This window comes from Daldinia caldariorum, assembly GCF_022478825.1.
Source record: "Daldinia caldariorum strain CBS 122874 unplaced genomic scaffold F4812scaffold_8, whole genome shotgun sequence".
NCBI lineage: Eukaryota > Fungi > Ascomycota > Sordariomycetes > Xylariales > Hypoxylaceae > Daldinia > Daldinia caldariorum.
In genome coordinates, this window is record NW_025953044.1 from 1,123,995 (window position 1) to 1,136,270 (window position 12,276).

Here is a 12,276-nt window from a genome sequence, read left to right on the forward strand (position 1 = left end):
TCCGCGTCAGGATAATCTCGTATTCTAAACGTGTAGAGTTGATACCAGCGGTACCTGATATGATGGCTTTACCGGGTAAATCAAACGAACAACTGATATAAAAAGCAAAGATAAAGCAGTTCAATTGACATACATCAGCATCCGTATTGATAGAGTAAAAATATACTAGACAGAGATGTCAAAGAGAGGAAGGGAAGGCGATAAAGGAGCTTTGCTTCATAGAGCCAGACACATCAGAGATGCTAAAGACATGGCCGGGCCAAGGACCGGAGCGACAGCCCCAGCAACGGCGGCTCCGACACCTATGAGTTGGGCGCAGATACCGCTTCCTGCCCCAATGCCTTTCCTATCAACAGTGTCAGTGTGAAAAAAAAAACATTCATTAACTGTGAGATATAATTCGTTAGATTGTTGGCTTACCTGTGGACGGACACCTTCAAGCGTATAAACCCTCGAAGGGCATCGCCATCCCGAAACTGGATGTTGGCAGAGCTTGAACCATACCACTGGTCCATCCGCCTTTTCTCTAAAGTTGGAAGAAGTAAGTAAGTGCCTAATTATACCTAATGATTTGGTATAATCTCAATCGGCATATGATCGACTTACCGGATGGGTTGCAAGCAACCTCGCCACAACGGTATTCAGAAACATAACTATGGGTCTCATAGCTCTGCGTGTGCCCGTACGACTCTTGTATAACCTTGATAAGTCCTTGCTTGGACCATACTTCGAATTGCGCATCCAGGATTTCGATCGTGAGTTCGCCGGCGTACATGTCCCCTCCGGCGTTGCTATCCACGATGACTACGCACATTTTATACGAATTAGCCAGGCATCTTCAGGGAAACAACTTCAGCACGCAGAATCTCACCGGTGGTATCTGTTGTCCACGCTTTCTCGCAGGTGCCATCACTATGGCAGTGATCGTGCAGCTGGGTGATCACATCCGAGGGGATGGCCGATCCCCAATTCATCTCTGTAGTCTTGTAAGCCCGGCACTTTTTGACTTTCAACGACTATCCTATTTTGACTTGCCGACTTACTGTCATCGGAAAGTGCCATTGCAACATTTCCGTCTCCCTGCCAGCCGTCATCTCTACTGTTTAAAAGAGGCGTTGCCGTCACACATGAGAATAGGAAGAAAAGAGAAGGGCGAGAGACTATCGAGTTCGACTTCATTATGCCTAGTTGGGGGTTGCGACGAAGATTAGGGGAGCCAAAGAGTTGGTAAGAGGATCAGAAATTGGAAGAATGATCGAAAATTTAAACGACTGATAATCAGCGCAGCGATATGGTGTATGCTGTTGACATGAAAGGTCGGGTTCTAAACCAAACGGTAGAATTTATTATACTTATATACCATGATATAGCGAAAAATATATCCAAACGCGACAGCGGTAAGGCTGACTTCCTAAACGTAAGGGCGTCACTCATGGCGCCGAAGGCAAGCCTCATAATTCCTATCACAAAGCAAAGAATAATTAGCATACGTACGAGAGTCCATGGCAGTAGCAGAAGTGTCTATTTTTACCAAGCATAGTAGGCTGAATACCTACCTATGTAGTTATGCCAAGTAGGCTGGCACATACTCGCGCGGTCGCGTAGACGGAACTACGCCTCGTTAGGTAGTACAATTAACGTCACCGAGATATAAGAGACAGGAGACAATAATTCAAAGGATGATGAGCAGATCCTATTACCAGGTTGCCATAGGGAATGATAGGGCTGTTACCTAGAGCCAAGAGGTCGACAGTACACCGTGGCGCGACGCCACAAAAGCAAACTTGCATTACGTACGGGTAGAAAGGATTCTCTAGGTAATTTAGGTATGCTTTTATGTTGTAAGTGGCAACGGCGTGGATGAGGTTCAATGTTCCAAGAGGCTGTGGCAGTACACTTACACTTGCACGAGACGAAAGAAAACAGGGTTTTCCTGCATTATCTGGCGGGTCAGCTAACAATAGGATATCGGGTACCTGGTTCACAGACCTCGAGTGAATGAATTATTATGATAATAGTAGTGGTAATAGATATCTACCTAAGATAACACAGAAGACGGTGATAGGTAAACCCTATTCAAAGCTGTGTTTCCATCTTTAGAAACTAAACCCCCCATTTTTTCGGGGGGTGGCGAGGGGAAAAGGGGGGACTAGAACAACTACTAGGATAATCAAGATGCTTAATTTTAGTCCAGGATCTCACAGATCATAGTTAGGTACCTAACCTGTCTTATCCCTACTTCGGACCTAAATTATAGGTAAGGTAGACCTTCGTTGATCGGTCGCCTAGTTGGGCAATATGAAAGCTCCGCCGAGAATATCAGCACCCGGGACTATCCTGAGGGGATTATCCTCCTCATCATCGGACCCAAAATGACCCGTGTGTATCTTTCCCGGGAGCCAGCAGCGGCGCATGAGACGGTCCGCCTTCTCATGGAAAGGCCCCGCATCGTCAGGGAAAGCATGGATATTGCGATCACGCTGGAGGATCGGCTCCATCCTCTCCAGGACCCTGTGGATCCAGAAGCGGCGGCCGCGGGGACCAATGAGAGACTGCGCACTACTCAGAAGAGTGTAATTAATTATGTCACCACGCCTGTTTATGAAATTTACAAAGTGCATTAACGGCATGGTTGTCCGCATGCTGCATTCTATCGTGTACACGCTGTTTCTAACAAGTCTGTCGGCATCGCTGGGAGGGCTCTCTTCGTCGGTGTAGGGATGGAAAATTACCATATGCGACGAGGTTGGCTTGGGTGCCTGTAGGGCGCAGTCGATGATCCCGAAAACTATCAACTTGCCGCCCCGAAGCTTCAGGGCGAGCTTCCACGGGTTGGGTAACGGATGGAAGCGGTCGGGCGTTGGAAGGGCGAACAACCAGACGCTCTCTACGGCTGTGTGCCATGCACGAGGCCAGGCGTCAACCGGCATGGAGTCGGAGAGAGTAAACCATGTGTCGGCCCTGAACTTATAACAGGCCAAGTTGAGTACTCCCTGCGATGGGGTAAAAGCCTTGGCTTGGACATGCGTGTCTTCTTCGGGCTCCATTTCAGGATAGTGAATACCGATACGAGACGAGATGTATTACTTGGATAGAGGCCTTAAACTGGGTTGAAGGGGTTGATAGGCAAAGAGTTCTAATTCGGAGGCAAGGCAAGATTAGATACTAGGCAGATACCTGATTTCTTGCTACGAGCTTTGAGTTGGAATGTGGGCAGGTTGAATGGCGAGTTTATATAGGAATGAAAGAAATTAGAATCAACGAAGCCCAAGAAAATTGTTTCGTGACGTTTTTAAAACCATCTTGTACTTTCATGATAACGTTAATACATATAACTATTGAGTATGGAATAGTGTATATGGTGACAAAGGCAGTGTTGTCAAGGTGTAGTTCGGGCTTCAATGAGACGGAACGCGTCCGAGTCTTTATAGTAATTGTTTCTAAGTTATGTTGGAACTAATGATAGACTCTCTAGGATCTAGATGTATGATAATAAACTGATTATAATCGGATCAACGAACTCTTTATGATATACCTTAGATTAGGTACAGTAAGTACCTAGACACGTATAGTGTTGGAGGGCTGATGCTCACTTGTTTACACTCAAATGAGGACAATACGACGCTATTATAAGAGACGCGGTCATTTATCTCTTACAACCTATTGGTATGTTATTAAAAATATCCCTAGTAGCTATTTCAGGGTTGGGTGTTATCATTATATACCTACCTAAGGTAGGCACCAGTTCTTTAAAGTCTTGAGCGATCTTTGAGAATGAAATACCACTGGCATTAGGCTTTTATGGATAAATCGAGTCTTTCTACATGCCTTGCCAAAGTACGTACATCAAGTCCCTTGTTTTCTTCTTATTCAATGCGATTTATTTATCGTCTATATGACAGGTAAGCTAACAAAGATTTGGATTGTCTTGATTGTTAACATAGACTGCAAATCTAGGTAGGTACCTATCCAGTCATTAGTCCAAGTGTATACCTAGGTAGGTACGTGATTATTGACTACCTCAGATTGATTATAATTGTAGATGGTTAAACGCAGCCTATAAGCTCTTATTACTGTCATTACTGTTGACTACCATATAGGTAGTGTCAAATACTTCCACTTTTGACCTCCCCAGCTCCGGTACCCAATGCAACGTTCAACAAGCACCGGGATTGGCGTGCTGGCGTGCTGTTAAGTACGAGGTACACCAGCTACGTGTACCTTTCTTAAATCAATTGAAAGTCATGATTGGTTCGGCTTGACTACGCTGCTACGCTGCTACGTATGAGGTAGCTAGATGGTCCAAGCGCATAGCTTCTCTGGCACCAACAAAAGCGAAGATGATCGAAGCTAAGCACTGTATCGTATCACCTTAACGCACCTCTAATTCGTGTATGTTCGGAGACTTGCAGTATATGTGCGTTTGTCCAATTGCACTGAAGAAAAGAAGGGGAATTTCAATTCGTAGATCGATCAACGAAACAGAAACATGCGCGGGAGCGGGAAGGGTGTCCGTCATCCATCCAGCCCACCGATTATTCGTTTTTTTTTCTTTCCCCCTTCTCAGAAAAAAGAGGCTGGGCCAATTGATAGTGGGGACAAGAATCGCGCACCCAACCTCCCCTATGTACAATCCGGATAGTTTAGCTGTCATAAATCTGTCAAAATTCAACTGAATCGACACCGCTCCCATAATTTCCCAAATTTTCAAATTCCTTTGTTTTGTTTGTCTCTCTCGCACTTTGCGATAGCCACCAACTACTACCTATCCCGTCCTATCTGCTCCATACCTAAACCGTACCCGTGAACGCCTCTCGTATTTTCGTTCCCGCAGTGTACACACCCTACACACATACACCCGCGGTTAAGGTCGTGGACTGAAATGAGTAGTAGTAGTACATCCCGTCACCGTACCACTATGAATTCACCCTCTTCTAGGCCTCGCCCGCGCCAGGCCCAACAACCACGTGACTACGACGACGCAGTAGCGGCCGCCGCGTACCACAACAGCGGGAAAGCCCCGCGCTTCGACAGCCACGACGATTTTTATAATTTCCTCGACAGCAATCGAGGTCCCATGTCCGGCCCAGGTGCGAACCAACCCCCTAGCGCAAACCACGGCGCTGCGATGCAAGGCCAGCCCTCACAAATACCCCCACTTCAACAACAACCACAACAACAGCAGCAGCAGCGATTTAACCAGGGCGGCCAACCCAATAACAGCCCTTCCCAGAGTAGACCGCCATTGACAAGCTCGTTTCCCCCGCAGGGAGGAAACACTCCAAATCAATCGCGACCCCCCTCGTATACAGGCAGCAATCGTTCTGAGGAGATGCTCGTAGCAGACCGCACCAGCGGTGACGGTAGAATCCAGCGCCAGAATGGCCGTCGCACCGGTCCTGGCAAACCCGTATCAGGACCGCGACCACCAAGCAGCTCTGGCGGATCGTCTCCCCCGCGAAACTCTACAGGCTACCCGCCGAACCACCCGCAGATCCAGCAAGCCCAAGCTCAGGCCAAAGCAGCACCCTCGTCATCGGACCCCAACTTAGCGGTCCCCAATGCTAGCCTAGGCGCATCCATCCAGCGGCTTAAGAGCCCTAGTGTCATGGATTGCGTGCTGCAGCCGCTAATGCAGAAGGTGCACGAGTACGCCGAAATAATGCACCGCGAGCAGGACGAGATGGACCGTCTGGACGCAGAGATTCGGGCGCTTCAAGAACGACGTGCCGATGCGGAGACCCGGTTCTTAGAAGCTAAGGGCAAACACGACGATTACCAACGGCAACATCAAGACGTCGAGCGTGCCATGCGCGGCGACCCATTACCTCCTCCCACTCCGCGGGAGCAGCCCCAACAGCACCTGGCTCCGCTTGCGCGACAGCACACGAGGCCCATGAGTTACCAAGAAGAAGACGACGATGATGATGACGAATTTGTACCTCCACCATCATCCCATCGCCGCATCAACTCCCAGCAGTCATTTGGGCGGTCTTCGCAGAAACTGAAGGGAGGTCGGTTCCGGTTCAGTTTGTTCGGAGACAAATGAGATGGGAGTAGTCTGATTTGAGAGTTAATATTCCAAGGGTATCAAGAGTTCAACAAAGGGGTTGGAATGACTGCCCATGTAATAAAGATGGAAGGACCTAATGATTTATGCTAACGCCTTCCACTACCACTGTAATATGATGGCATAATGTTAACGACAATTAGAGCATGTGGGTGGGCGTCGTGGAAAATGAGTTTAAGCTTTTTCAGACCCATGGTAGCCGAAACCCCTCTATGTTGCCTATATACACCTCTAAGGGAAGTGTAATTGAAACCAGAGCAAACGATGGGAAAATGAAGAAAGCTACCGAGTAATATACTTTTACCTAACATTCTTCTCTCATGCCGATGCCATGTCAGCTGTCAGCCGGATCATCCCCGTCCCTGAGTTTTTCAGGTAGTTCAACTCGGCACATTCTTCTAGCTTAAGCATCTTCTCGCAATGATCTTTAAATGCTTTAAATGTATATCCACTACCATTCGACACCCATAATACAGAGTCGTTCAAGCTGAGATGACCAGCCGAAAGTTAAAGTGATGCGTGCATAAAGCAGCCGTTCCTCGATATCTCGAAGTGCGGCGGTGCTGAGAATTGTCAGATCTTCCCACGATTGCTCCACGAGGTCAGTTTCCGAGTCATTCGCAATTAGCGTCTCGCTCGATTTGTCCCCGAAGAAAAGTTGAGTCCAAGCATCATTATGCCACACGAGCTTGCCAGCCATAATCATGCCGCTTTCATCGATCACCGATCCAATTATGCGTGGGTTAGGCGATAGATTTCGCTGTGTATCGCAGTTTTTACAAATTGCGACAGGTTTATTTGCGTAGACAGGTATGCCACAGCTGAGTAGATGTTTAGACGGGGCCAAATGGAACGTTCCTTTGTACTCACCACTCAAAGCAGCAAAAAGTACGTTTGCGCCACTGCTCCATCAACCCCATCTCAACAATAATCACATTTAACTTCCCGGTGAAGTCGGATTCAGACTCAGGATTACGCACCTGGTCCTCAATATCGGCGATGGTGAATAATGTTCGGTTAGGGCCACGAATGGCAAGGTCAATATCCCATATATCAATAGGGAAGGGAACATGTACGCTCTGCTTCATCTTCATACTTCTCACCTTGTTTCTAAGCCAGTCCGCGTCAGGGAATTCAGGGTCCACCTCAATCATTGAGGTGTAGCCAATACCAAGCCCAGACTGCGGGTCATCCTCTCGACAGGTAGGCTTTGATATCAGGAGAATAGTTTGATTCGGAGTCCACGTTTTGGCCGAGTGGACTTTATCCTGCCAAAGCTTCAGGATGCAAGTTGCCGTATCGTCGAAGATGGTTATGTCCACCATATCGAGATCACATTGCCGTTTTTTTGAGTGGACAGTTCTGCGTGGCCCAACACTTCGCACGCAGACGAGGATCTTCCCCTCTGCCATATCGTATCCAGTCGAAAGATAAGCCTTTAAAGTCATAAGAGCAGGCAGGTAGGTATAATCCCTTAAGTTACAGTCTAAAGGACAGCGTAGTATACGGTGGCCATCTGAGTTGAGAGGGTCCTTATGAAAGGTGATGTGTGTTGCAATACTGCGACCAGGATAAATCTTAGTAGACGATGCACAAAATGGTATGCTTCCCGAGCTACCCTGTGCAGAATTGGCAATGAAAGTCGCCCAAACTGTAACTCTCTGGCCGAAGAGTAATTGGTAATCAGACGCCTTCCCGTAATAGAGTTTAACCTGCGAGGTCTGTCAACATGAGGAAATGAAATGTGTGAGGTACGTGGTTTGCTAGATTTTTAAAAGACATACTGCAATAGCGCCCGATCCATCGGACACGACAAGGAAATAATAGCCTTGCTCTTGGGGATTGCTCGAAAAATTTACAATCCTGCCGGAGATTTCATAGTTGAAGGGACCTGTCTGGAGGAGTGAGATGGGACATTGCTCATATGATCGTGGTGGCGTCCATGGTCGTGAAAGGGGATCTATAACTGTTTCCACTTCAGACGACGTGAACCCATCACCTAGAATACGTGAGTTCACAGCACCAGTGTGTCTCGTTTTGGGGCCCGACTGATCCTCGCGAGGGTAGAAGGCCTGGATCGAATGGGATGTGGTACTCATATTGACAGAACAGTTTCGTATAAGTTAATAGGGAGCACTCATACTTCAAAGTTATCAGTGATCATGTTTATATAAGGTATATATATAAGGTAGATAGATTGATGCTTCAAAAGTGGTACTTTAAAAGTGGTGCCTTAAAGGTTTCTATAGCGGTGCGGAGAATGATTTGGCAGGCGCTTTCCAGTAACTCCTTATAGCTTCCTTATTTCAATACAGCTCCAATCTCGAAGAAAGAAAGTGCCATGAGGTAATATGAGATCTCTGAGTTAGGTTAGATTAGGTACCTACCTGCATATCGGTACACGAGGTAGCTTCGGTTCAGGAGCCTTCCTTCTATGTGCACCTTTATGTAATCTTGTCATTACCTCAGTTCAATCCTCGGATGACTTCTAATTGGGAGGGTTATTTGACAGCCCAAGTAGGATTTCACGTATGAATTATTAACGATAAATAATATGGAATGTAATGATATGAGTTGACCTAGGTAGGTAGGTAGGTATTTGAACCATACGTAGTAGCGAGGATGCATAAGCGAATAGCGCATCATTTTAAGAGTCGAAATACACAGGTATATTACAATTAGGCCCATACATCTATAGAAAATCAGTTCTTTGGTCAAACTAGGTACCTAATTACCTACTTGGTAGGTTTCTATCTCTGATATCGATGTAGGAGGTAGTTTGGTATTCCACATATCTGCACCTTCCTAATATGGCTACTGCATACTTCGGGTCGCATTGCATTGAAGCTATAGCTTAATTCAACAACGGCAACACTATCGTTCTTCATAATCGAGGGAGTTTTTTTACAGTTTCGAAAAACAAAAATATTGATACCTAGGAGAAGAGAGGGTTGTGTTGCCAGAGTGGTGACTGACTAGTTCGTAGTTGGGGAAATAGTCCAACCAGTCCAGGATCTTTATTATACTATGGATAGCTTCTTTTGTCCATTTCACTTTTCGGTGATACGCACTAAAGATGAATCACTAGTTACGGTAATATGATGGTGCTTATGGGAATTTACGCCAGATTCACCCATGGTTAAAGTGATAGTTCAGTAAAATTCTCCAGTATGCTATCTATGGACTATGGGTTTTCATGTATCAACGGCATTGTGGCATGTGGATTACTAGCTGGTTCGCTCAAAGATTTTACCAAGTCTTGTTGTTGTACAAGCTTACAGCTTCATGCCTGTAGGGTGTAGTCGGTAATATCAGCATTATTTTAAGCTTAACTGGGAATGGAGAGGGGATATGGGGAAGATCAGATCTGACGACATTCTCCATCCCCTTGTGTTGTGCGTAAAGGGGTCGTGAGATCCTTAGCTTTAGGTATGCAATGGAGATCAACCCTTATGGACTATGGGGCGTACTTGGCTTTATTCTTTGTTACAGACGGAGTCAAGGCCATTGCGCGAGAAGTCGATTTATTTTTATTTTTATTTTTATTTTTTTTTCTAATGAAAGATTTAGCATTTTCTTGTTCTCGATTATTAGGCGTTGTAATGCGTCGGTATACAAATTGAACTATTTTGAGCAAAGCTTAACTAAACTGAACTAATCCAGCCTAACGTTTGGGGTCAGGTGTTCCCCTCTCTCGGCTTATAATCTTGATCAACGTGGAAGATCCAACCCACTAGTCTAAAATGATTGCACATCAAGATGTTTGAAAGTCGTGTTCAGTCTAGATCGTGGTCACGCGTATCGAAGTGGAGCATCGAGAGTAATAAGATAGGTCTAAGCATGTTGCTAAAACTAGAATCGAGTCAACGTAGACGCTAATTCAAACCTTACTGATCGGGATGCATTCATAGGATTTGTCTAGACTTCAAATCAAAGCGTCTGGCAACAGAACGTGAAGCTTCAGGCGGATTACCATTTTAGAACTTTCCAATCACAAAGGGGAAAAAACATGGCTTCGTCATAATTGAATGCGCTATGTCCTCAAGTACGAGAAGGGCACAATGCATTGCTCGATTTAAATTGATTGGTTAAACGGAGGAAAACATATTGAAAGCGGGGAGATTTATAGTGCTTATCATTGGTTGAATATAACGTAAAGACACGGTTGTATGATATTAACCAACCAACCTAAAGATAAATGTAATACGGCGCAAGTTACCAGGTTAGGTACTTACCTTCTTCGAATGTAAATAAATTAGGTACCTCATATAGCAGGTAGTACATAATGCAGTCAGTTATATATGAGGTACCTTAGGTAAGTTTCACCACGTTGTGTGTTTGCGAACCATAGTGAGGATAATAGCGGTTGGTAGAGATGGCAAGACGCAAATCCGCCGAATTAAGTACCTACAGCAAACCATACATTTTGACAATTCAACACGTTTTCTCGTCATGCATTAGGTTAGGTACCTATCATAGGCGTACATAGGGTTCTCGACTCGGGCTTCGTCCGTCTACCATACAAGTGGATAAAGCACCTAAAGTTAGAATATTTGCAGACTTAGATACATGTAGGCCAGACCATACCTTACCTATTATGTTCAAGTATTCAGTACGTAGCGGGAGCATGATACATACATGCATCTATTAGGCGATTAGGTATAAACAGTTTTAAGCGGACAAAGAAGACTCGAGTCTCTTCGTGCAATAAGATGCTAAAGGTTAGCGAAAACAAAGCCCACGTTCTTCGGGACCCTAAACGGTCTTCGTTAACCGTTCCAACCAACTGAAACAAACCGTTAAGATGCGACGTAGATCCGGGGCCAATCCGGGGTAACTAGCGGTTTGTTAAAGTGGAGAGGCTCGCAATCCCTGTTTATTTCTAAGCGTATCAACGTCATCCCAGCGGAAGCTAACGAGCTCCACCAGAGTTAACCGAGTTAGTGAAGGCTGTGAGAGCAGCTAGCTAACAAATTTTTTTTTTCCTGCGTAGCAAAGTGCCCACGTCCAAGAAAAAAAAAACATAAAGCCCATACTGTAGTGGCCAAAGGAGGTATGGGGTATCTTTTTTTGACGCTACCTATTATGTACATAGGCCCTCTCCGTACCAAGATCACACCTGGGTCCTGATTTCTTAGTGCCCAAGCAGCCAAGGGTGGCTACGGTGGCTACAATTGCCAGCTTTAGGTTAGGTTAGGTACACCTCATACCTGAAAAGGTCTTCACTTTCCGAATCTGCAGGACAACAAGGCAATCTGGGCTACTCCTCCAAATACGCCAAGCTGAGAAAATCGAATTGCAGAGAAAGGGAAAAAAACATCTCATTACCGACATCTAGCAATCAGTGCATTTGCAGCAGGCCAAATTTGCGGCTTTTCTGGGTTTACACTAGTAGCTATTCTTTCAATCCTTTAGGTTCTTTTCCTTCTTTTTTTTTTTTTTTTCTCTTCTTCTCATTGCACATACACGTATACACCCTTACGCACACACGGACATATCCAAATTCGCAATTACAACTCACACGAGTCTTTGTGCATCCGTTTCCATTTTTCATCCTACCGCCATCTGGCATCTCCCACTACTTTTCTTTCTCCCTCTATCCAGCTCATTGTCGCTCACCTATGTTGGCCGCGGGGTAGACGGTCTCGTCTGCCTCATTTACGATAGCTCCAGCTCTTCTCACCGCTAGAGACGAATCTTTCTTACCGTTTCTCTTTTATTTTGATTTTCCATTTTCACATTTTTACTATATATATATTTTATTTACTCCACTCTCCTGTGTCTCTCTGTCCCTCTGTCTTTGTATTCTTCGTTTTCTTCGACCTCTCTGGCTAATCTCCACGGCTTTTGGCTAACATTGGGTGCAATCAACCACCCCTTGGAGTACCCGGTCTCCTTACTCCAATCACGATCTCAACGACAATTCGTCCTCAACGTCCCACCGGGCTGCACTTATATAAGCTCGCTGATTACAAGTCGACTAATTAGTGCTACATGATCTTATTCACTTAAATGGTCCCCACATAGAATAACTAAACCTTTGGAAGCATATCTGTTCCCATTACTTTAACGATACCGCTTCGGTTGAATATACTACTATAATTCTCCTTCCTCTAAGGCATCTTCCTCATCTCCTCCGTGGAGCGGATACGTTCTAATGGCCTTACCTGAGGTATCTAGTCGCAAACGACATCCTCATACTAAAT

At 45.5% G+C, this 12,276-nt stretch overlaps 4 protein-coding genes across 4 annotated transcripts; 1 reads left to right on the forward strand and 3 right to left on the reverse strand.

The window, feature by feature from the left end:
* Positions 1-216: 216 nt before the first annotated feature.
* On the reverse strand, positions 217-1,062 carry F4812DRAFT_459344 (uncharacterized protein; the record flags this gene model as incomplete). The annotated part of the gene is made up of 5 exons (XM_047937528.1): positions 217-346; positions 421-526; positions 607-804; positions 872-976; positions 1,044-1,062. The coding sequence occupies 5 exons, from the start codon at positions 1,060-1,062 to the stop codon at positions 217-219; spliced, it is 558 nt and encodes a 185-aa protein (XP_047790376.1).
* Positions 1,063-2,285: 1,223 nt separating this feature from the next.
* Positions 2,286-3,262, reverse strand: F4812DRAFT_471332 (uncharacterized protein; the record flags this gene model as incomplete). Its single annotated transcript, XM_047939082.1, has 1 exon — positions 2,286-3,262. Exon 1 carries the CDS (start codon positions 3,045-3,047, stop codon positions 2,286-2,288), a length of 762 nt encoding a protein of 253 aa, XP_047790377.1. The 5' UTR covers positions 3,048-3,262.
* Positions 3,263-4,788: 1,526 nt separating this feature from the next.
* F4812DRAFT_389149 (uncharacterized protein) lies at positions 4,789-6,285 on the forward strand. The gene has a single exon (XM_047932098.1). The coding sequence runs from the start codon at positions 4,883-4,885 to the stop codon at positions 6,047-6,049; it is 1,167 nt and encodes a 388-aa protein (XP_047790378.1). The 5' UTR covers positions 4,789-4,882; the 3' UTR covers positions 6,050-6,285.
* F4812DRAFT_471334 (uncharacterized protein) lies at positions 6,105-8,169 on the reverse strand (the record flags this gene model as incomplete). Its single annotated transcript, XM_047939083.1, has 3 exons — positions 6,105-6,891; positions 6,941-7,782; positions 7,855-8,169. The coding sequence occupies 3 exons, from the start codon at positions 8,167-8,169 to the stop codon at positions 6,522-6,524; spliced, it is 1,527 nt and encodes a 508-aa protein (XP_047790379.1). The 3' UTR covers positions 6,105-6,521.
* Between the last annotated feature and the right edge of the window lie 4,107 nt (positions 8,170-12,276).

What these genes read in the sequence shown, in the direction of transcription:
- F4812DRAFT_389149 (XM_047932098.1), top strand. Translation starts at nt 4,883, where the DNA reads ATGAGTAGTAGTAGTACATCCCGTCACCGTACCACTATGAATTCACCC.